The sequence below is a fragment of the Rhamphochromis longiceps genome, linkage group LG1, assembly GCF_057381845.1.
Source record: "Rhamphochromis longiceps isolate RC_006_pf linkage group LG1, R_longiceps_female_GT1.1, whole genome shotgun sequence".
NCBI classification, from domain to species: domain Eukaryota; kingdom Metazoa; phylum Chordata; class Actinopteri; order Cichliformes; family Cichlidae; genus Rhamphochromis; species Rhamphochromis longiceps.
Genome location: NC_140557.1, coordinates 25222470 through 25246026, shown reverse-complemented (window position 1 = coordinate 25246026; position 23557 = coordinate 25222470). Strand labels below are relative to the sequence as shown.

The following is a 23557-nucleotide window of genomic DNA, read 5'->3' as shown; positions in this document are numbered from 1 at the left end:
ATTGAAGCAGTTCTGTATTAGACATAGATACTAGTTGACAAGCAAATGCATAGCTATTGTAACACAGTTTAACTGACACTAGGTAATCTATTTTTCACTCATATTTTCCAATTAACAGTGCTGCCTATACCATTCAAGAGTAACTGACAATAGGTAATCCTATTGTAAAAAAAAGTCTTGTGCATATACAATATATACAGTATATGGACAAAAGTATTGGGGCACATCTCCTAATCTTTGATTTTTTTATTTTTAGTCCCATTGGCAGTGATGTACAAAATCATGCGTCAAGCCCTTTACAAACATGTTAATTTAAAAACACTGCTCATTTGAGCGTGATAGGATACCACCATCGCAACAAGTTCCTCCCCTTCTTGGTATTCCTACTGCAGGTGGTATTATTATAAAATGGAAGCGTTTAACCTCCCGTGTTCATTAACATCAGCACAAAAGCCGTGCACCAGGAGCTACGTTGCATGAGCAGCTCCTGTATCTGTAATAAGTAACTGGCTCAGTACTTATAGTGTATTCATAGCCATATGTCCATGTCCATATAGTGTATTTGTTACAGTTGTCTGGTCAGAAGCCATGAAACTATCACTTCCACCAAAGATATCTGGAAGGTAATCTTCCGTAATTCAAAGGTATTTGCATGAATAAAATGTTTTTGCATTTTTTAAATGGTAATTTATGCTCTGAGAATTGCACCTGTTAATACAGTAGTAATATAAATGTGGAAGCTCTCTATAAATCAGCCTGGGGAAACAAAAAGTAGGGGGAGGTCCTTGTTATATGCAAAGCTGGCTGATTTTCTAGGGAAAAAAAAATAAACATATATTAGCTTAAACACGTCTGAAGCCAATTTAGAAATGCTAAAACTCTGAAGGCAGCATAGAAATAAATGATCTGATTTTTCTTCCTAGTCTCACAAACATTGGAGGCATGGATCCACAGTAAAGCAATAAAAAGAAATACACAGCAGCATGGGAGAAAAACCCCAGAAAACTTTTTTTTTAAATAAATGTTTATTTTTTACCATTGTATTATCTTCTGTATACAAGAATGTGTAACAAAAGCCAAATAAGCAATCCATTTTAGTCTTTTAAAAAATGGTAAGGCATGTCTGCTTGTATAACCATCAACTTCGACCCCCCCCCCCCCCCAAAAAAAAAAAAACCTTTGAACAACGTGCACCAACAGTTCCAAAACGCTTGATGTGCTCCTTATTTATCAGATTTTGCAAATCACAACAGTACCACACTCACAGCATATGTTTTAGCAAAAGTGCAGCAAATGATTAACATCAAAATGAAGATTCTTGCATAAAACACTCTTTAAAAACCTCACATCACCTTTTCCCCCCCTTTTTTTTTAAATGCCAAAATGAATGAATGAGAGAAAAACAAAAACAAAACAAGTTTAGCACTGAATCGTGTCAAACTGTGAATGCGTGACCGTGGTAACGTATCACGCCAGGAAAGAGAGGAGTACACAAGGCAGTGGAGAATGGCAGACATTCCTCTTGTAATGAGAGAAGACTGTTGTTTAGACAGACACAAGCTCTTTGGAAAAAACTGCACCAAACTTCCAAAACATTCTTTTCTTAATTCACTTTCTTGACTTTGTCTGAAGAACACTGCTAAAGCCCAGCCTCATCTTAGTCATCCAAAAACTCTTGTTGCTGCAGTCACAGATCTTGTAGAGGCTCTAATGGGTGCATTCGACCTTTGTATGGCTGCAGATGCTTTGAGTTTTTACACTTTGGAGAAATAAAACTGAGCTGTTAAGCCCCACTGAGGCGCAGCAGTGCCAAAGCTTAAACAATGCCGTATCTGAAGCCACACGGCTAACTTCCTGCCTTATTATCAAGCACACACCGCACTGATTGTTCCGCCTCACTACCGACCCTGACTCAGAAATATCTGCCTCCACAATGTTTTGGCTGCGTTTGACTCCAAGTAAAACCCACTAACTTGCACTTATAATTGAGTTTTATTCCTGTTGCGCAGCATATTCATTTAATTTGCCAATTATGAAATCACCAAAACACAAAGCGCGTTTAAAAAAAAAAAAAAAAAAGACAAGGAAAAAACATTTTTGCCATTACGGTCGAAACGTTCTAGATATTCTTGCTTAAGTGTAAACGTCCAGAGCTAAAATTAATTATCAGTCCACACTTCAACAGCCTCCATGTAACAAACCATGACTTTTACATGAAACCTCCTTCACTTCAATTATCGCGTCCTCAGGGCGGTACTCCTGGGTGAGTAAAGATGAGGAAAACCAGCACTGCACAGGACTGACAGCTAGTTACTTCAACGGCATTTAATTCAACATTCACCATGTTATAAATAGTTACAGCGTGACATCCTCTCAACTCCCCGTCTGACCCACTGAAACAGCAGCAGCTGATGCTTCTGCTGGTCGTCTGTCTGTGACCACAGGATACGTGAGCAATTTTAAAAAGCTGTTAGTGCAACACAGTGACTCGTATAACTTCTGTATAAAAACGATTTAAACACAGTCGAGTCATCTAACTGTGTTTATGTTTAAAGTTTCCAATGCACCCCTCGTCCCGTCTCATGCAGGCTTTGACCTTGACAGGCTCCAAAGACTTGCTCAGTCATCCGTTTTAGTGTGCACTAAAAATTTCCATGTACCTTTTCAAACCCGGGGCTTTAAAATGTGCATCGCATCCTCTCTCCGGCACCAATGAGTTGCTCAGTTATTACGGCAGTGAAGCGAATGTAGACGGGTCTCCTGCATGCACAGTTTTGGTGGGTATTGGGGAAGTCTTCTCAGTCTCCCAGGGCTGCTTCCAGGCATTGTTGGTGACTAATTAACACAGGTAGAAATCACCCCAGTGTTGACTCACTGCTCCCTTTTTAATGGGTGCTTTGCAGTTTACTCATTAGAGCATTAACTATGATCTCAGACCCTCACTGGACCATAACTGCCAGCTGCAAAATGGTTATTTTGACATGCATGTTGGCATTTAGACATTTTTGAGTGCACAGCATAGAAGGAAAACACAAACGGATTTTATACATACACACACACTTATATATATATATATATGTGTGTGTGTGTAGATAGATAGAGTGAGTGAGTGAGTTCAGGCACACTGTTTCTTTATCGATTTGTCTTAGCAAAGAATGTAGGCGGTAGTTCCATTTTGTATCCAGATGTACAGCACATTTTAAAGAAATTTCTAAAAAAAAACAAAAAACAAAACCCAAACAAACCAAAAAAAACAAGCACACAAAACATCTTTTTGTTTTCTATCCCCCTGCTGTCATGTGAATATTAGAAACTAAGCATTAGGGTAAACAGCAGATAGTGCTAAATGTTTAGTCACACATCAGGCTGCATAATGGGATGACATATAGTAATTAAAATAAAAGCGGTACCGTGAAAAGATGGAAAACGCCATTAGATAGTGAGGAAAATGTGTATATGCTTCTTTTATAGAGTAATAGAAAGAAGATTAAAGTCTCTTCATATGTCACACGCTTGTTTTGCATCATGATTTATCCTCCAAATCTGTTTACGATTTACTTGTCAGCTTTTGTTTTGCTCTATGCGCTAACGTTTCACCTCAGTCAGGGTGAACCCTTGTGATTTTCAACCAGTTTTGATGACAGGTGAATGGAACTGCTCTGCCTTCGTGTTTCTGTGCACAATTAGTTATTGGGTGGCCTTTTGTTAATCGCTTCAGTGTTGTCTTTAGTCATGCTTTGGTTAAACACAGTTGTTGTGCTACACATATAAGGTTTGCTGCTCAGTGATTTAATTGCTATGCTGTTGGGGTTTTTGTGTTTTTTTTAAGTAGGAGGCTGCTGTTCAGTCACCTTATCCTAAAACCATTTCGATAAGAAGTGAGGTGAAAGAGGTCAACTGTGGGAGCTTCCTGTGGTGCTCAGTTTCTCTTTCGTGAGTCATATGAGCACACCGAGGGTAGATTTCCCTTATGGTGTTTTCTGTGAAGAGATCCATGACGCTTGCACAAACTTTGTGCTTTTCTATCCCCTCTTCACGCTGTGGAGACGAGGAAAACTCGTGCCCCGAATTTTCTTTATTAAGCTTTTGTACATGAAACACAAGATCTCTTTAGCTGCTCATAGCTCCTATTGATTTGTCTATTTGTGTATTTACTGGAAGGTCTCTGTTGAAGTAATGGGCTTGTGTATTGTGAAAACATTTCAGGTACTTATGAGCTGATGAGATTCAATCCTCCAGGCACACTCGTGATGGCTTCAACAATATTCACGCTACATATTGCAAGATATTGTATCCGAAAGCTACATTTCTCTGCGACTAGATGTTAAAGCCATTAGTTGCAGATGAATTGTCAAAAAAAAAGTCCCATCTTTTTTTCTAAACCCTTTCCCTTGATCTTAATAGAAAATGTCATAAGGTAAAATGTGGAGGAGAATTAATGAGAACTTAGAACTTAGTGCTAATTGAATCTCACTTGGCAGATTGGTGTTATCAAGTTGTTGCTGAGTACTTTAAAACTATCGTTTCTCTAGTATAACAAAAAAGAAAAAGTCCTTCTTGAACACTTACGTAAAGCTTGAGCCTATCTGAGCTGACACAGGGCAAAAGGTGAGGTCATCTGGCATGATGTGATAGACAAAGTGTCAGTTCAATGAAAAAGCGTGCTTTTTAAAAAATCTTTTTTTACCAATGTTGGAACTGAATTTTTTTTTAAAGACTGCAGGCTAACAGTTATTAAACTGAAACAACAGAGTGCTCACATTAATAACGGCTGTGTGCGCTCAAACCCCGAGGAACTGAGAGACAGCATTAACTCATTTCCTTTCATAAAGTATGGTGCAGTGCATCTCATGCTAAAGGAGACAGAACAGGAAGTGCATTACTTTAGCATTCGGCGAATGTGACCAGTTCTTATTATGGCCGCCACTTATAGCCTTTCACTCAGCTATGAACCCTTCTGGTATACAGTTCGACATCAACCACTGTGTTGTGTTTGTGAAGTGCTTTGCTCCCTGAGCCTCTTGAGTCTGCTAAAGGTCAAAGCCTGCAGGACACAGAATGAAAGTTACGAATAGTTACCTTAGTTGTACGAGTACATTTGGAGCCCTCTGGCCTCGGAACTCTTTTTTAAAAGTTGCTGACTTTGTACGCGTCCTCTAAGAGAACACGACCAATTACACCGCATGTAGCCTGTAGGGGGCATAGGTCTGCTCTCATTAACCAAAGAACATGCAAATTTCAGTATGATGCACTGCAAGACATGAGGGGTAACCAGCAGAGGATATCAGAGGTTACGACGGGTAACTTTACATGTATGCAAATAAACAAGTAACATAAAGCAAAATTCATCAGTGTGGCAGCCAAGAAAATTAAGGAAATTAAAATTTCATAAGGATATATCTATTATTACTCTCCTCCAAGTCCTCTGAGAATAACAGAACCAGCGTGAGTGCATGTTAACTACCCAGACAGACGAAAGTAAATTAGATACCTGAACGCTGTTAACAGGCAATTAGTGCTGCTGCAGAACCATTCTTAGTTTTTATTTAACAGATGATCAAATAATTTGTAGAAACAATGACACAGTTGTTAAAAAAAAAGTATCCATTGCCAGTAAGATTACATTACAGTACCTTCCACTGTAACACATACTGTAACTGCTTATAAGTACAATACAATCAATTAAATGATCTGAAAATATAGATCGTTTTCTCTGTGGGGTGGATGTTTTCTGTAGCTGTAGAAACTTATGAAGCCAACAAAAATAATCTGTGCAAAGTAGTTCTCTTAGTGCAGTACGATAGCACTTTCTAAAGAGATAATCAAATGTGCAACAATAATGTGGCTGTAAGACCTGCTGCTTCCTGAAGCCACGTCGATATGACCAAACGGGAAACCAGGCGAACTGCTAGCACTGTACAACCTGCACAATCACTCCAAAAAACTGTGTAGCCTGCATAAAAACGGAAAAAAAAGAATGTTTTGTCAGTTAACATCATATCCACGCATGCACACAGTAAAACTTTCTCCTTTTGATTTTGTTTTTCCTTTTGGGGGAGAAGACTAATAGGATAAAATAGGTGTTGTCTCGTTTTCTCCATTCATCATACAAAGGAAAAGAAAAATAGATTCCCTTTTCTCTGGAACAAAAAATCACTGACAGAACCATCTTTAGAGGGTTTCATTTCTAAAAGATGTTTTGGGCTTTTTTTTACCCTCCAAAACTCACTTTAGAATAATGAGAAAACACATTTTCTTTATTTTGATGTGAAAGCTGGTTCACTGATGGCACCAAGCATTCTTTGGGGGACAAGCGGGATGCAGCACTGCACTCACTTTCACTCCTACCACACCATACAGTAAGCCATTCTCAACAGGTTTCCAGGAGGCTCTACATGTCCAGTGAGGGAACAGCAGTACAACTTGCTGTTAAACATACTGTTACGTAACAGTAAAAAAAAAGTCAGTGGTAATGCGGGCCACACTGTATTATCTCCACTGAGTCTGCATCGCCCAAAGCGGGAGTGTGAGGGCAACCGTCAGCAGCAGTACGGAGGGTCCGCAGGAAACTGACTTGCCCGCGGCTGCTGCGCGCTCATCGCTTCTGTCAGCTCCGATCACGGGAGCCTCTGTTCCAACAAAAATAAACTCTGTTGTGCAGCCGTCGGAGCAACCGCTGCCGCTGCCGGAGCTGCTGCCCTCGTCACCTGCAGCAACACAAATTAAAAATTAGATGAAAATAACATTATCAGAAGCAGCTACCGAGTGCGGTTCATTGCAGAGGGGAAGAGAAAGCGCACAATCGAGCCCCGGTCACACGAGAATGTGGCAGAAAAAGAAGAAACAAAAAGCTCACCCACATACATCCTACTGATATATTCAACAGTGGGTGTTATAATTTGGTTAGTCGCTTCGGTTGTTTGAAATGTTTTGTTCAGTTCAAATATTCACAATTACTGACTATCTACTATGCTATTATTATTTTTTTTCTTGGCAAAGCTGTAGCATCATTGTTTAAATAACCCTCAGTATTTAGATTAGTGAGCGACTGAAGGTTGCGACGCTTTCAGCTTTGGCACAGATTCCTGCAGTCTTCAGCTCAACAGCAGGTTTTAAACAGCTGCTTCAACTATTCAATTCAGTTTTGTATGAACGGAAAACTGTTTAATTGGTTAACTGCTCAACAGCAAACTTTAGGCACTGGAGTTGTTACAGTGAACATAAAGATACAAAATATCCTCTAAACTCTTGCTGATGAACAAGCTTTACCCTACAGTGCCTGAACCATGAAACAAATGCCAGAAAAATCTAAAGTTTTTAAAAATAAATAGCAATTTGCATACTAGTTTTAATTCGAATCAGTTGTGCTATATCTGACTTTTTTGTCCAATTTATTGCTCACAGCCTAATTATCTTAAATAAACTAAAACATACAAGGGTTTAAGGTTAGGGTTTAAAAAATGACACTGACGGTATAAAAACCGTATCCAATCTAATACACTTGGTGTTATTGTACAGGGTAATTATGCAAATACATAAAGAAAATCTATGAAATCTGAATTTAAATACAGCAGTACAATCCATTCTTGTCAGCGAATGCCTGCTTTCTACCATAAAAACCAGGAGGAGAAATGAGGTTGTAAATTGTTCTAGCACCTCAAAGCAACAGCTTCACACATTAATTACAGTATGTTGGGAAAAGAAGGCTGAAATATGTTATGATTAAAATTTCACAGACTTTCTCAAATGTCCTACAAGCACTTCTTTACTCATTACCCTAATATTGCCTCCACATGCATTTACTTGTTGATTCGGGGGAAGGGGACCCACGGAGTCTGCACATGATTTTTGTCGTTGTGGTAATTCAGGAGGGTTTCTTCGATCTGAGGTGCTGGTGGTTCATAAGCTGAACACCTTATTAATGACTACTTGTATGGCTAAAGCAGCTGTTGAACTAAGACTTTGCCGGCTTGTGTACCTAATGAGACACTGAGTTCAATTTTTTTGTACAACACACGCCGGCTTCTTTTTTTGGAACAGCTTGACAGCGTGAGGTTAAAAATGAAAGTGAACGGTACAACAAAGCTAATGAGTTGGGTTCATTTTGTTCTGTTTGGGACTCTCGGCTCCTTCAAAGGTACTGTCGAGACAGTTCCTATTGTTCAGTGTGGCAAATTTACATGTCAAAGTTAACCACAGACCTCAATTTTAAAAACATACAAAGATTTACTTAGCAGCCATGAAAAGATCTGCTTCTCAGGGCAATTCTGTTTGATTATCTGATCTCAAGTGCTGGTGTAAAAGTTTCCTTTACAGCTGACAGTGCCAGGCTTTCCTCGCTCAGTTTAAAATGGTGGGAAATGTGATTGTGAACGGCAAAGTGCGGGAGAAAGTCTCACCAACAAATCACGCGTAAACGTCTTTTTTTTTTTACGGTTTTCTTGCCTCCCTTGCCAACCTATGCAATAATTTCGGGCGCTTTAGCGCCGGATCTACAATGCTGAAGTAGACACCGCTCCCAAGAGAAAAACAAACATGACAGCAGCAAAGATGGAGCTGAAGTACAAATTATGGTGGCAGCAGTCATGCAGCCACATGTTTTGTTTGTAGCTCGCCGAATTTCTCCCATCTTGTCAGCTTAAGAGGATCCACAGAATCAGAAAGAATGGTTTCTGTCATAGCAGCATTTGAGATGTGCATCTTCCTAAACATAGGCTTGGTTGTCTGTCATTGTCTGTGTCACCACACCTAGAGCTATTTATTCTCCTAATAAATGTCAGTCTTGCTTCAGTGCAACACTAAACATCCTGCAGAGTTGTATACCGAGTTCCTACATGAATGACAACTGAGATCTTATTTCAGTAGTAACAGTGTATATATTTGTCACAGTGCCGCGTGTGGTGTAATGTAGTCCATATCAAAAGTAACATGCAGTGAGGGAAAGCTTTTCTTGATCTATTTTACTTATTGTTAGATTGCTTCCACCCACAGATTGAGCTGTGAGCGTGTGTGTAATTGATAGAGTGCAAAAATAAGCAAATAAGAAAGCTTACTGGAGTCCTGGAAGTAGATGTCATTTCCGTTGTATGCGTTCTTCAGCTTGTTGGTCATGACACGTAGCGCCATGATCTGTTGCCGAATCAGCGTGTCGGGCCTGGTGATATCCACTTCCACCTCTGGGTTGTTCACCTGGTTGGTTAGACCCTCCTTCACCACTTCAGGAAAATATCTGGACACAGCGACACATCAAAAAACTTGAAAGCATCGTCGAGTATTTGGGGACATATGTTGATGACAGTCAAGTCAGAACTGATGGAAAAAAAAATAAAATAAATAATATTAAATAAATAAACTAATGTAAAAAATCTGTACTGACACATCCTTTAGTAAATAATTTATTATCACTATGTTTATGAAAAATATTCATGAATTATGTTGTTCTATGTATGCTTGATAGTTTGGCTGCAACAACAGAAAGCCATCATCACTGACGCTAAATCTACTGTGAGGCGGCTCACAGAGCTTAACACTGTGTAACTTCAGACCATGCACACTGACAGACAAACCGAGAATAAAGCATTCCTATTTATATCACGTGTTTTCGGTGTAACTGGTGAAATGTGATTCTCAGTTTGCTTGTTGTCACACAGAAGAATAAAGAAATCTCTCCAATAATATCCCTAATGTGATATTCATATATACATAAGTCTTGTAGTCTTATACAGTCCTGTGAAAAAGAAAGTTTTCACCAAACTCTCTGAAGTCTTGTTAAAAACTAAGTACACTGTTACTGTTTCCAGAGGGTAACCAGAAACCAAATTTACTTACTGATCAACAGCAAGCGTGAGCACCTCTATAAGAGCAGAAGTTTGGCAGTTTGATGGTAGGTTAAAACAATGCCACAATATTCCCAGGAGTGGAAACCCCCAGGAAATTCACCCCAATGTCAGACCGAGCAATTCTCAGAGAAATAAGCAGAAAATCCAAGAGCTACCTCTTTGACTCTACAGGCCTCGATTAGCATGTTAAATGTTAAAGTTATTAACACTGCAGTTAGAAAAGACCGAACATGACTTCTCTTATTTGCCACAGGACCCTGGACACCTTTCAGTCATGGGTCGACCATGAACATACAGAAAACAAGTGCTTTAAAGTACTACGACTGCAGGTAGTTGAATCTTGGTGTATTAGTATTTCAAAGAACTGCACACAGTCCTGTGAAAACTTTCTTTTCCACACGGCTGCTTGTCTCATATAATCATTTATTCGTGAAGGTAACAATCACTCAGTTCTTTTACGCATGTTTTATGACATAAAGGTGAAAATGGCCACTTTAATTAGTAGATCAGCGGTCCCCAACGCCCGGGCCTCGGACCGGTCCGTGAGTCGTTTGGTACCGGGCCGCGAGAGTTGAGACTCAGGTGTGAAATGTATTGTTTTCAGGGTTTTTATCGGTTTTTAGTTATTTTGTTATCGTTTTTAGCGTTAACTCGGTTTTCCTGGGTCTTTTCACGTGTGTTATGATATGTGTTACGGTATCGGTACTAGTTTTATTTTGTTGTATTTATCCACGACACCTTAAAGGCTGGTCCGTGAAAATATTGTCGGGCATAAACCGGTCCGTGGCGCAAAAACGGTTGGGGACCACTGTAGTAGATCATAGCACGAGACACATAATGTGTCGAAAACATAACTATTTACCAAGGATTTTTCTTTTTCTCTTCCATAAGGGTAATTTCCATGCAGCATATCTCTTAAATGCAGCATGTGCGCTCATGATTTGGGACGACAAGCTGAGTCCCAAAGTAGACCAAGTGAAATTAGACAGAATTACAAGAGCTGTTCTTTCTAATGGCAGATGCTTAAATCAGACAAAACACAGGAGTGCAATCAGGCTTAACGGTCTATTTCATGTTGGGAGTGGTTGCACTTCACACAGAGAGCTCTTAACATGCCCGAAGCACACAAATGTCTGTTTTGTCTGTTGTAACTTAGTGAATCAAGAATTATTTAACTGCTTTGCAGCGATGCAATCTGTGCTTCATCATCTTCTCCAATCATTTTGTATTTCATTTAATAACTTAAAGGTGAACAGAGCTGGACATAGTCCGTTTTCAAATAAGAAGAGAATCCAATGATTTTACACACTTCTAACGCAGTTTGACTGTTACTGATGTTTTATTATCAATTTACTCACCAGATTTAGAGTGGCGCTTAAAAATGTTACTGGCACAAACAATTGTCTTTTATTGCACCATCTGCTGATTTTGTTTCTTGGAGAGGGCTAAAGTGATGAGCTTATATATTTTCTCTGGTTCACGGTTACAGACACGACACAGTGACCAATCAACTGTACGGTTTAGCTTCACACTGCAAACTGAACGCCGGTGACAAGAAGTGTTGGAGCGCCTCTCTCCTCTGGGTGTTACAGCCTTCAGGGATTATATACTGTACAAGTTCTCCATAAGAGTACTAACCCATTGTACTTACAGAGAGAGAGAGCGAGCGATAATCTCTGAACAGAGTGTGGTTATTTTAATCCCTGGCAGGCAATATGTGATAACAGGAGAGATCGTGTGACTTTGCTGTGCTTATAAAGAGTACCAGAAGTCCTCACCTGCCCTTAGTGTGGCTGTTCCAGCACTGCTCCTCATCGGGCTCTGTGAGTTTGCCCTTGGCACAGATGTCATCTGGCAAGTTGGACCAGAACCTTTTGGACTCCTTGAGTTTCTCTTTGATGTCAATCACCTGCCATGGGCCAAAACAGTGAGCAGAATTATATTACATTTCTAATATTTGTTCCACACTGCTTCAGTAATATTAAGGTCTGCTCCCTCACTCCATGACAGACATTACACTGTGTTGTAAAGATGGCTGTAGACACTCGCTGTTGGAGCTCTCACCTGACCTCCTCCATACATATTGACAATGATTTAAAGCAAAATGTTCAAATTTAGATTCATCACTACACAAGACCCTTTGACACTGATTTTCAGTCAGTATTGTGCAATTCAGCACACCTCAGCCTTTTCTCCCCTTTCCCCCTTCTTATAAAGGGCTTCTTGACAGCCAGCCTTCCACTGAGACCATTTCTGATGAGGCTTCAGAGAACAGTAGATGGATCAGCTGAAGGGTCAGATACATCTCTTGGGTCCTGTATCTTTGTTGATTTTTTTCCCCCTGTTTCTTAAGGGCATGACTTTCAGATACTGTTCATCTGCTGTATATAGTTTTCAGGCTTCTCCCTTCTTTCTTGTCCAATTTAAAAAAAACAAAAAACACACTGCACATTCGTTGACATGTGCCAAGTTTTCAGCAAATTGATCTTTGGGAATCACCAAAATATTACCCTATATCTGTCAAACTGTACTATTGTTGACATTTTTGTAAATTCAGAAAATGAAAAATCTCTGTTGCTCAAGAGCTCCTTAAAAACTACAGCAAAGTTTGGCTCCTGTGAAGCAAAAATGAGAGAAATGAGCAAACTATAAAGGAAAGACTTTTGCACAGTAGTGTGAATCAAGTTAAGGCTTACTAGTGTGAATGACACCTTGAATTAGGTTAGGTTAGGTTGGTTAGGTTAGAATGAATATCACTTCTGTACAGAACCACAAGTTTAAAAGGTCTCAACAGAGTTTTCAGATTAAAAAAAGTAATTTGAAGAAAACAAAGATCCAAATAAATTTTCATAATAAAACTGTGATAAAAAATATGACTGATATTTTTCTAGAAATGGAAAAAACACACACACACTTAGAAAACACTTCAATATTTCCTTCTTTGCACATGAGTGAGGCACGTCGTGACTTTAAACAGTCATGTTGCACAAGCCTGTTTTTAGTTTATTCCATTAGGACAGTGGTCCCCGACCTTTTTTGCGCCACGGACCGGTTTATGCCCGACAATATTTTCACGGACCGGACTTTAAGGTGTCGCGGATAAATACAACAAAATAAAACTAGTGCCGGTACCGAAAAAAAGAAGATTTATTCATAACACACGTGAAAAGACCCAGGAAAACCGAGTTAACGATAAAAATGATAACAACATAACGCTAAAAACCGATAGAAACCCTGAAAACCATGCATTTCACACCCAAGCCTCAAGTCTCGCGGCCCGGTACCAAACGGCCCGGGGGTTGGGGACCGCTGCATTAGGAGACCAGTACTCCAACCAACCCCTTTTTCATTCCATTTAGTTTTGAATCCACTTCCATCCATATTGTGTTCATCTGTGATTCATACAAGGCAGACTTGAGATTTCAAATTTGATATCTGGCATGAGTGTTCACCCCCAACCGATTCCATCTGGGCTCAGCAAGAAGTTTGAGCGCGTGATCAGAGAAACGGGGGAAAAAACTCCACAAGGACTCATCATGGACAGAAATCTACTGTGTTGCTTTTGTCATTTTTATAGAATTAGTAACAATCATGAAGACGGAATCAAGTTATTTTAAATCCTAACAGATGGAGTAACATATTGCTTTATTATTTATACTCATATAGAAGTCCATAAACGTCTTCGTGTTTAGCTTGTTGATGAAGCACACAGATCCTTGAGCACATAACAATTAGCTCTAATAAAAAAGCAAGACGATGCACAGTTTGCAGTATGAAATTTAAACCTTTGTGAGCAGCGGAAAATTTGCTTAATTGTCTGTTTTAGAATTAGATAAAAACACTGACGCCACTCTTACTGCTATTCGTTACACTGTGAGATGAAGCATCTTGATCTGATTCCGTCTTTGTGGTCTTAGAGTTGTCAGTTTTCCAATATTGAGAGAAAACTTTGTCCTCAAGACCATCGCTTATTTAAAGAAGAATATCAGAGTGGTTATAACGTTCAGCAGAACAGTGAGATAATTACACTAAACATCAAAGTAAAGCTTCAAGAGAATCTCTTTAAACAAAGAAAAATAATTTTTAGGAGCTCAGACCTCAACTCAGTATGGAGATACTGTGTGACGATCTCCAGAGAGCTGCTCACAGCAGGCGACCTGAGCATTAGTGCTGGGAAATATGGCTAAAAAATGGCAAATGTACGAGAGAAAGAAAACTTTAACAAAGTATAACATTAAAGTGAAGACATGGGCAATTGTGCACAATTAGTTTAAACACATTGTCTATCTACTACAGGCCTGTATTAGACACGTTTGTTCATTGATTCTCTGCGTGTGTGTGTGTGTGTGTCTGTCTGTGTGTCTGTGTGCGTTCGTGTTAATATATATTTTATATATATATATAAAAAAAAAACATTGTTGATGGGTCACAACCTTCACTTTGAAATTCTATTGCTTTTCACAGTGTTGCAATTTTTTTGAAAATTGTTTTGGATTTGAACCAATTTCAGCTGCTGCACTGAAAAAAGTGATATTGGCTCCTTTTAGATATAGCATATTTTATTTTGGTATATCTTTTTAATTCAAATGAGTAATTCCTGTCTACATATATAATTCGAGTAACTCCAGAATACATTCTCTGCGTTTTAATCCAATTAATTTTAGTTAATTAAATGTAGCTCAAAATGCTTAAGTATGTTTTTCATAGCCTCCTGCTGGGCTATTTTGCGCATGCGTTAGGACAGGCCACCATTTTGCGCGCGGACTGAAAGCGGACGTTTTGTGTGCTGCAAGCGGGCTCAAGTTAATCACACAACTTCGTGTAAAGGTGGTCTAGCTTCGGTAAGTAAACCTTTTCCGGTCGTTTTTGTTTTATTTTTTTACCTCAGTCAAAGCATGTTGACTCTTTAAGACGTGTGCACATGGAGAAGTCTAAGTAGTTGTACAGCTCTGAACTTTGTCGTGATTTGACTTAAGCTAGCTATGTGCTCTATTAGCTACTGCTCTATTAAAAGAGTAATTTAAAACTGCTACGTTAAATTGTCATGTTTTTAGCTTAGTTCTGGTGGCACACTTTGTACTAACAAATTATGGAACGAGGCAATTTCTCTGTTGTAGTTAGCTGTAAAGTTCACTGTACAGTTGCCTGCAGTTTTAAATTGAGAAATCGTCCCTCCCGCCACAACATTGGCATTAATAGTCGGGCGGGGGAGGGGGCGTCTGAACGCACCTGCACAGTCAGGGGTGCAGTAGGAAATAAGTAGGATTGGCGTTGCACAACGTCTTTTGTGCAGAAACAAATAATGGTTGAAAACTGTGGAGGAGAATAACTCAGTGGTTGCCAATAATGTGAGCTCAAAAGGCACTGAGAGTGATGTTTGTCAGAACTGAAATTAACTCAGAAAAGAAGTTGCTTCACTTGATAGAGCTGTTGAGTGTGAGACCTGTCAGCGGTCTGGTTTAGCATTTGAAACATCGCTACGTGCTTCCAAAACGCTGCATTTAATCTCAGAGAAAACTAACACAGAGAAGTAAAGCAAGTGTGTAAGTTCATCTCTTTATGTTTGCATAGTATTTCCATGCTGAGCTTAACAACCGATGTATGGAGCCACAGCTGGACTGGCTGTCAGAGTTTTGTATTGAGGGGGAAAGGAAGCGATTTGTTTTATACTTCAGCTAGAATGAAAAAAGACACAAAGCTGGAGTTATTCGGTGTCTTCATGCTGAACAGCTAAAACTTCTTCCCTCATTCTCCCCCCTCCCTCTCCTGTTGCTACTTCAATCATGAAACTGATCGATTATCAGCTGATCGGCTTTTCTGTCGCTAGTCCTGCCTCTCTTGTTTGTTAATCGCCCAGTTTGCGCTAGAAAGTGGAAAACGGCAGATAAACAACAGCAGCACGTTTAAGCTTGATAAGCTGTTGCTAGAATTTTTTAAATATTACTTTCTAGTATCCGCTTGTGTTTTCTGAAGGCACAGCCGTAATAGCTGCTGGTCATGATATCAGTTTGTATATGTGGTGAGAAGGAAACATGAAGGTGAAACCAGGAGATGTTTTTACTGAATCATTAGAGCTGAACAGGTAATGAAGAAACAGGTTTACCTTTTAGGTGACATGAATGAGTTGAAAGGAAGTTATGAACTGTTTCTGAGAGACAAATAACACCAGGATCCTTTTCTAAGTAGCTGGCAGCTGGTAACTGTACAGGGGCGGGTCTAGCAAAGTGTTGTTGAGACCGAGGCCCTGTACAGGCTCTTGGTAAATGCATTGAGGAAATTAATGACTGGTTGTGCCACAATTTTCTCCAACTAAACAAAAACAAAACTGAAGTAATAGTCTTTGGCGCCAAAGAAAAACGATTACAGGTCACCAGAGAACTTCAATCTATACATCTAAAAACCACAAACCAGGCGAGAAATTTGGGTGTAGTGATGGATGCAGACCTAAACTTAGAAAAACACATTAAGACAATAACAAAATCAGCTTACTATCACCTCAAGAATATTTCAAGGATAAAAGATCTGATGTCTCAACAGGATCTGGAAAAACTAGTCCATGCATTCATTTTTAGTAGGCTTGATTACTGTAACAGCATCTTTACAGGTCTACCTAAAAAATCAGTCAGACAACTACAGCTCATTCAGAACTCTGCTGCTCGAGTCCTCACTAAGACCAAAAAAGTGGACCACATCAGTCCAGCTCTGAGGTCTTTACACTGGCTGCCTGTCCGTCAGAGGATAGACTTTAAAGTTCTGATGCTGGCCTATAAAGCTCTGAATGGTTTAGGACCAAAATACATCAGTGACCTCCTGACCCAGTATGAACCTTCCAGATCCCTCAGGTCATCTGGATCCGGTCTTTTATCAGTTCCCAGAGTCAGAACCAGACACGGAGAAGCTGCATTCAGCTTTTATGCTCCTTATATCTGGAACAAACTCCCAGAAAGCCTCAGATCAGCTGAAACACTCAGTTTATTTAAATCCAGGTTGAAGACTCACCTATTCTCAGCTGCATTTGAATAAAGCACCAAATCCACACTTTTAAGCTTAAATTTCAAAACTTACACTAACTACTGATCTTATCTATTTCTGATTTTATCTGTTTTGATTTTATATACTGTTTTGTTTGTTTGTTAAGCTTAAATTTCAAAACTTTAACTACTGATTTTATCTACTGTTCTGATTTTATCTGTTTTGATTTTATATACTGTTTTGTTTGTTTGTTTGTTAAGTGGGTTTAGAGCTCTGGGTAGCTCCCCAACTGGGTCTAGACTGGGTCTAGAGAGTATTTTAAATTCAGGGAATTTAAAATAGAAAGTAGCTCGTCCACAGAAGGACTGGTAGCTCCCCTTACGATAAGGGTTCAGATCGCGCGAACAGGTGTGGGATTAGAGCTCTGGGTAGCTCCCCAACTGGGTCTAGACTGGGTCTAGAGAGTATTTTAAATTCAGGGAATTTAAAATAGAAAGTAGCTCGTCCACAGAAGGACTGGTAGCTCCCCTTACGATAAGGGTTCAGATCGCGCGAACAGGTGTGAAATGTGTGTGTTTAGTTAGTTTGTTTGTTTGCTTGTTTTAATCAGTTTTAAATCATGCTTTTTATTTGTTTTTGTTTCTAATGTCTCTGTAAAGCACTTTGAATCACCTTGTTGTTGAATTGTGCTATACAAATAAATTTGCCTTGCCTTGCCTTGCCTTGTCAGGGGGCCAGGTAGGGCATTAACAAGGAAAGGGGGGCATAAATAATTTTCTTTCTTATTCTCATTTAAAATGTCTAGCTTTTAATAAATAATTATCTAAATCTTACAAGCAAAGTGGTGATCTGGTTAAATGTATAGAAATCCATTATTGTATGTAGTAAATATTAAGTCTAATATATACCCTAGTAATAGTAGTTCATATAGCACTTTTTCCTTTGGGAAGGTACCATCTGTGCTGTCTGCAACTGTATTGAAGAAAAATGTTGAATCTAATTATTGTAGGAAAATAATTGTTTCTGTGCATTAAAGTAGATTACGTCAATTAAGCATTATGAGGCAGAGGGTGGGGGGTGGTTTCCTAATATTTTTGCTGGGAGTTGGCAGCCCTATTAGTTAGGTTGTTTAATATTTCTATGTACTGTTTAGAATACCTGAATAAGGAGGATGGTGTAAGTTTTTTAGGTTGATCAGTATTGCTGAAGTATAAAATATTTTGGGTGCAGTGTATTTTTTGCATACAGGTATAACAGAATAGTTTTAATGTTTTTTTTTTTTTAAACTGAGTATGAACTTATACAAAATGCAGCAAAATATTTATTTAAAAAACCCAGTTTTATTTATTATAAAATACACTATATCGGATTCACATCGGCATCGGCAGATAATCAAAGTTATGATATCGGTATCGGACATAAAAAAAGTGGTATCGTGCCATCTGTAGTTTTTACAGAGGCACAAGTAAGATTTGTTTTTTTACAAGGGAGTATCATGAAGTAGCTTGGAAATGGTAATTGTTTGACTTTCTAAAGTCCTCATTTTAATTTTTTGTATTTGTGTTCCTTTTCTGGCAGATTTTCTTCCCCTTATGTGTTATTGTTTATTCAAGGAACTGTGTTATTTTGGTAAGTACATGCAAATTCTTTACATATTTATCACGACAGTATTGCATTGACAAGTTTGTCTATCTCATCTTAAGGGTTCTTGTGATTATTAATATTGATATTAATTAATATCAATTATTACATATGATTAATATAGTTTAAGAAAAGATGCCTCTATATTTTGTACAGTTTTTTTTTTTTTATAAAGACTAGGGCGTAGAACACTGATTCCATGTGTTGCCAACAGTTCCCATCCTTTAGAGAAAATTATTTAAAGTTGAACATGAAAGTTGCTGGCTGTAACATTAGTTTTTATTTTTTCCTTTTATTTGATTGTTCAATTGGCACTGTTATGGTATTGCTTTCTAACCTGATCAGATTTTAGGTGCACTCTAGATCAGTGTTTCCCAACCCTGTTCCTCAAAGACCTCTGTTCTGCATTTTTTTAGATGCCTCCTTGCATCGCCACACTGATTTGAACTAATGTTTAGCCTAATTTCTTCAAGTTGTGCACAAGTCTGTCACTGACACAGTTAATATGTCAGGGTGCACTGAAGCAGAGAAACATCAAAAATATGCAGGATGGGCATCCTCAAGGAACAGAGTTGGGAAAAGAATGCTCTAGATAATACAGCCTACAAGCATACTTCTAAGATGCATCCATTCTTGTAGGTTAACCACGGCTAAAGTTTTCTTTGTGTAAAGTACTAAGTGTGTTTTTTGTTTTTGTTTCAAATTTTCTCTCTTTGTTGTATGTCCAGTTTATGTGGAAGTGTAAAGACTGCAGTGCAGAAGTTTCTAGACGATCAGAACTTCTTAAGCACTATAGACTGAAACATAGTCATTTTGGGCGTGGCCATCACATTAAGTGCCTATATCCTGAGTGTCCATGTCTTTTAAAGACTTGGAATTCACTTCTGACACACTTGTCAAGGAATCATAGCAATACCCCAGAGTAGAGCAGGGCGATATGGCCAAAAATATTTATCACGATATATATTTGAAAATTTGCGATAACGATATAACCGACGATATAATTGATGCGAGACAAAATACAACTCCACAACATTACTAGCGCAAAAAGACAACCTTCCATTTATTTTCACTTAAACAAGAAGCTGGTTTTTATGTACATTAAAGCTTTATAAAAATGTAACAGTGCAAATGCAAATTCCTTGCTGAAAGTTTAACCAAAAGGGATTTCCAGTAGAAATGGGCTGACATATCCTGAGCATAACCATGTATAATATCCACTGAAGTTAAAAAGAGGTGCTTTGCAACATTAAACTGCAGTGTGCAGTACGTATTTTTCGGACCATAAGGTGCACAGGATTATAAGGCACATTAAGCGAAACAAAGCAGTCAGATAAATCAAACTTTATTAAACTCATTCTTCTTGCTTCCTCCACTTCTGTACCATTGATTCATTAATGTTGAATTCTCTGGCAGCTGCTCTATTCCCATGTTGTTGCAGTATATTAATGACTAACCTCGTATTGTGGATGGATTATCTCAGTTGTTCTCCTGACTGAAGTTTGGTCCGTTTACAGCATCCTGCCATGCGATTGCATTTGTCTCTAACCATGAAGAACCTTCACGTTAACTTTTATAAGTGGAAAAGTGTTAGTGTTCGTCCTCCAGCTTCACTGTTTATGTTATGCTAACATAGCTGTGTCGCTAGCGATCACGTAGCACATCATTATATACCAGCTAGCCCAACTTCAGTAACCCTACAAACGTCACTGCTGTTTAGTTTCCTGTCTTCATTTATGTTGGAAGTGATAGCAGAGCTGTACGTTTGATTTTTTTCAGAAATCTCTCAGTCAGAACATGCAATATCATGCTAAGGTAACTAGCGAAACTAGCGAGCTAACTTCCGCTAGCTTCCTGCTAACTTCTAACTCCGTTAAATGTAATAACTTTTGTTTTCATGGATGCCTGGAAGTTAAACTTTATAGTTACACCTGGTAAAGCAGCAATGCTGATCGTTTTATTAAAGATGAAAGAATTTAGACAGTTTTTAACTCTAAGTGATGCTGCAGTGTTGTTTGACCTGAAGTATACGGAGTTTAGGACCCAGATTACTCCCAGATTTAAGAGCATCTTAGTCCGACAAATACGACAATAACGACGGCCCGCTTGCATGTTCTGCAAAAAAATGTGCTTTGTTGTGTATCTGACGGACAAACACCAAACCAGTTCCACATCACGGAAGTTGCACCATTTTTACAAACCAATTCTGGTTCATCTGTTTCACTCAACAATCGGCCATGTGCGTATGAAAACAAAGGCACTGCGCATGCGCGTTTTACTCCCATTCTATCGCGATATTTCATTTTCCTATCGTTGCCTAACATTATACCGGTATTACCGTGAACGGTATAATATGGCCCAGCCCTACCCCAGAGCACTCTGACAAATTTACAACTTTTTCCTGTCAGTTATGTTGTTGTAGTGAATTAGGAACAGAGCGTGAATATTTTGTGCACATTAGCCGTCATTTAAAAAACAATGAGACAGTAACATGTATGTTTAAAGGTTGTGACTACAAATCAAATATTTACAGTACCTTTAAGTCACACAAAAGTCGCAAGCACAGTTTACACTCGCTGGTAGACTTCAAAGAGGATATTGTCAGAGGATCTTTTGCAACTGAAACTGCAGAGCATGATGCTTCAAATGCTGAGGAATTGTGGGGTGACAAACAGCCTGTTGATTTAGAGACATCAAATGATCATGAAGACGTAGTTCAGCTAAAGCTTGCGGCAGTGTTATTAAAACTAGAAAATATTTTTCACGTTCCAAGTGCTGCAGTTGATGAACTTTTGGAGGAACTTCAGTATTTGTTGGGCACAGCATCTTTGTGTACGGCAGCAAAAGTTATCCAAGACACATTGAACAGTCACAGCTTGCAAATAGACCAGTCAGTCATTGAAGAACTTGCATCTGCACTGTGTACATCTAATCCTGTGTATAAATCGGTAGGTAAAGGTTGTCCCCTAGCAACATCCTTTAAGCGCAAAAATTTCTACAAGGAAAATTTTAAAGTTGTAGAGCCTGTAGAGTATGTGTTGGATGAAAAAAATAAAAGAACATTTCAGTATGTTCCAGTTTTAAAGGTTTTACAGCAGCTTTTCAGTGATTGCCACCTTCTTGCTAAGGTTTTGGATGGTAGTCGCATAACAGAACAAAGTGGGGAAGAAGTGATTTACAGGTCTTTTAGGGAGGGGTTGTTTTTCAAAGAAAACAGTTTTTTATCAGCAGGTGAATTGCGAGTTTTACTGAATTTGTATATTGACGATTTTGAGATTTGCAATCCACTTGGCACTTCCCGTAAAAAGCACAAAATCTGTGCCATATATTGGACTCTTAGCAATTTACCACCTGCTTGCCATTCATCACTGACTTCCATTTATCTGGCTTTACTCTGCAAGTCTGAAGATGTAAAGACATATGGATATGAAAAGATTCTAGAGCCCTTGTTGAGTGATCTTGTTACTTTGGAAAGTCAAGGGATTTTTATTGCACATCTTGGAGAATTTGTCAGGGGCACAATACAGTGTGTCATAGCAGATAATTTAGGAGCACACAGTATTTCTGGATTTATTGAGAGTTTTTCAGGTGAATACTTTTGCAGATTTTGTGAGGCCAAAAGATCTGATATTCAAGAAACAGAGGTTAGTTCAGGTGTGTTTACTCTGAGAAGCAAAGAGACACATGAAATGCATGTAAGTTCTGCACAGAGTAATGCAAAACCATGTCACGGTGTTAAAAGACGGTGTGTTTTCTCTGCACATCTCTCCCATTTCAGTGTTTGCAGTGGATATCCTCCAGATATTGCACATGACATATTTGAGGGCATATTACCAGTTGAGTTGGCATACTGCCTGAATATCTTAATTTTGAAAAAATATTTTACACTTGACAGTGTCAATGAGTCCATTCTGACATTTCCCTACAAATGGGCAGACAAGAGTAATCGCCCTCATGCTATTCCCAGGACTTTCATGCAGAACAAAAGCATTGGAGGAAATGCTCATGAAAATTGGAGTCTCTTACGATTCCTTCCATTGTTGGTAGGACACTTGGTACCTCCAGATGAAACAGCTTGGCAGGTAATTTTGGACCTAAAGGACATTGTTGAACTAGTTGTTGCACCAGTACACACAGAACAATCAATTGCTTTCCTTGAGTCTAGAGTCTCTGACCACAGATGTAGGTTGAAAGAGCTGTTTCCAGGACTGAAGCTGTTACCAAAACATCATTTTGTGGAGCATTATCCACAGATGATTAAATTCTTTGGGCCACTTGTTGGCATGTGGACCATGAGGTTCGAGGCAAAGCACAGTTTTTTCAAACAGGTTGTTCGTCACACACGGTGCTTTAAAAATGTGCTACTGTCACTGGCAGTGAAACATCAGTTCATGATGGCATACCACTTGGAGTCTGTCACAACTGTAAGGCCGAGCCTAACTGTCTCAGCTGTTTCTACTGTCTCTGTTGACATTCTGCATCATGATGTACAGCGAGACTTGAAGATTAAATTACCCATATTCAGCTCACAAAGAATGCTTCTGTGAATGGAACAAACTACAGGCCTGGCATGATTGTAGTTTATGGCTCCTCTGCTGGATTGCCTGAATTTGCAGAAGTTGTCCAAATGGTTGTTGTGGAGGAAAACCTGAGCTTCATTGTCAAAGGGATGGGTGCCTGGTATAGGGAGCATTTTAGAGGTTTTGAACTTTTTCCCACATCACACATCTCCCTCGTTGATCTTGGTGCCTTGGTAGACCAGTACCCCTTGGCAGATTACAGGATTGGAGGCCGGCGAATGGTCATACTTAAAAGATTCATTCATATAGAAGGTAGTAAATGTTGTCTTCAATTGCATGTGTTCAGTTGCATGTGTTCAGTTGCAGTTATCTTCATGGCAACAGGAGGGGTACCACAAATGTTTAGCTTATTTTTAATAAAGATTGGATACTTCCCACAAGGGTAATATTTTTTTTTCCATTACATTTCAGTTCTTTTGGCCAAACATGCCTCATGTTGTCATGTGTCTTAAAAAAACATCATTGATGATGCTCAAAACATTTTGATAAAGGATGAATTGCAACACATACCACTAAAAGCAAAGT

At 38.9% G+C, this 23557-nt stretch overlaps 1 protein-coding gene across 2 annotated transcripts in view; it reads right to left on the bottom strand.

Moving 5' to 3' along the window:
• Nucleotides 1-1177: 1177 nt before the first annotated feature.
• gpc6a (glypican 6a) overlaps nucleotides 1178-23557 on the bottom strand; it is a 191964-nt gene continuing 169584 nt past the window's right edge. For both annotated transcript variants that reach the window (XM_085403116.1, XM_085403125.1), the window contains 3 exons: nucleotides 11618-11748; nucleotides 9054-9229; nucleotides 1178-6707 (listed from right to left, as the gene is read on the bottom strand). In XM_085403116.1, the coding sequence (XP_085259242.1) occupies nucleotides 6490-6707; nucleotides 9054-9229; nucleotides 11618-11748 (525 nt within the window). In that variant the 3' untranslated portion in view covers nucleotides 1178-6489. The remainder of the gene's footprint in view (nucleotides 6708-9053; nucleotides 9230-11617; nucleotides 11749-23557) is intronic.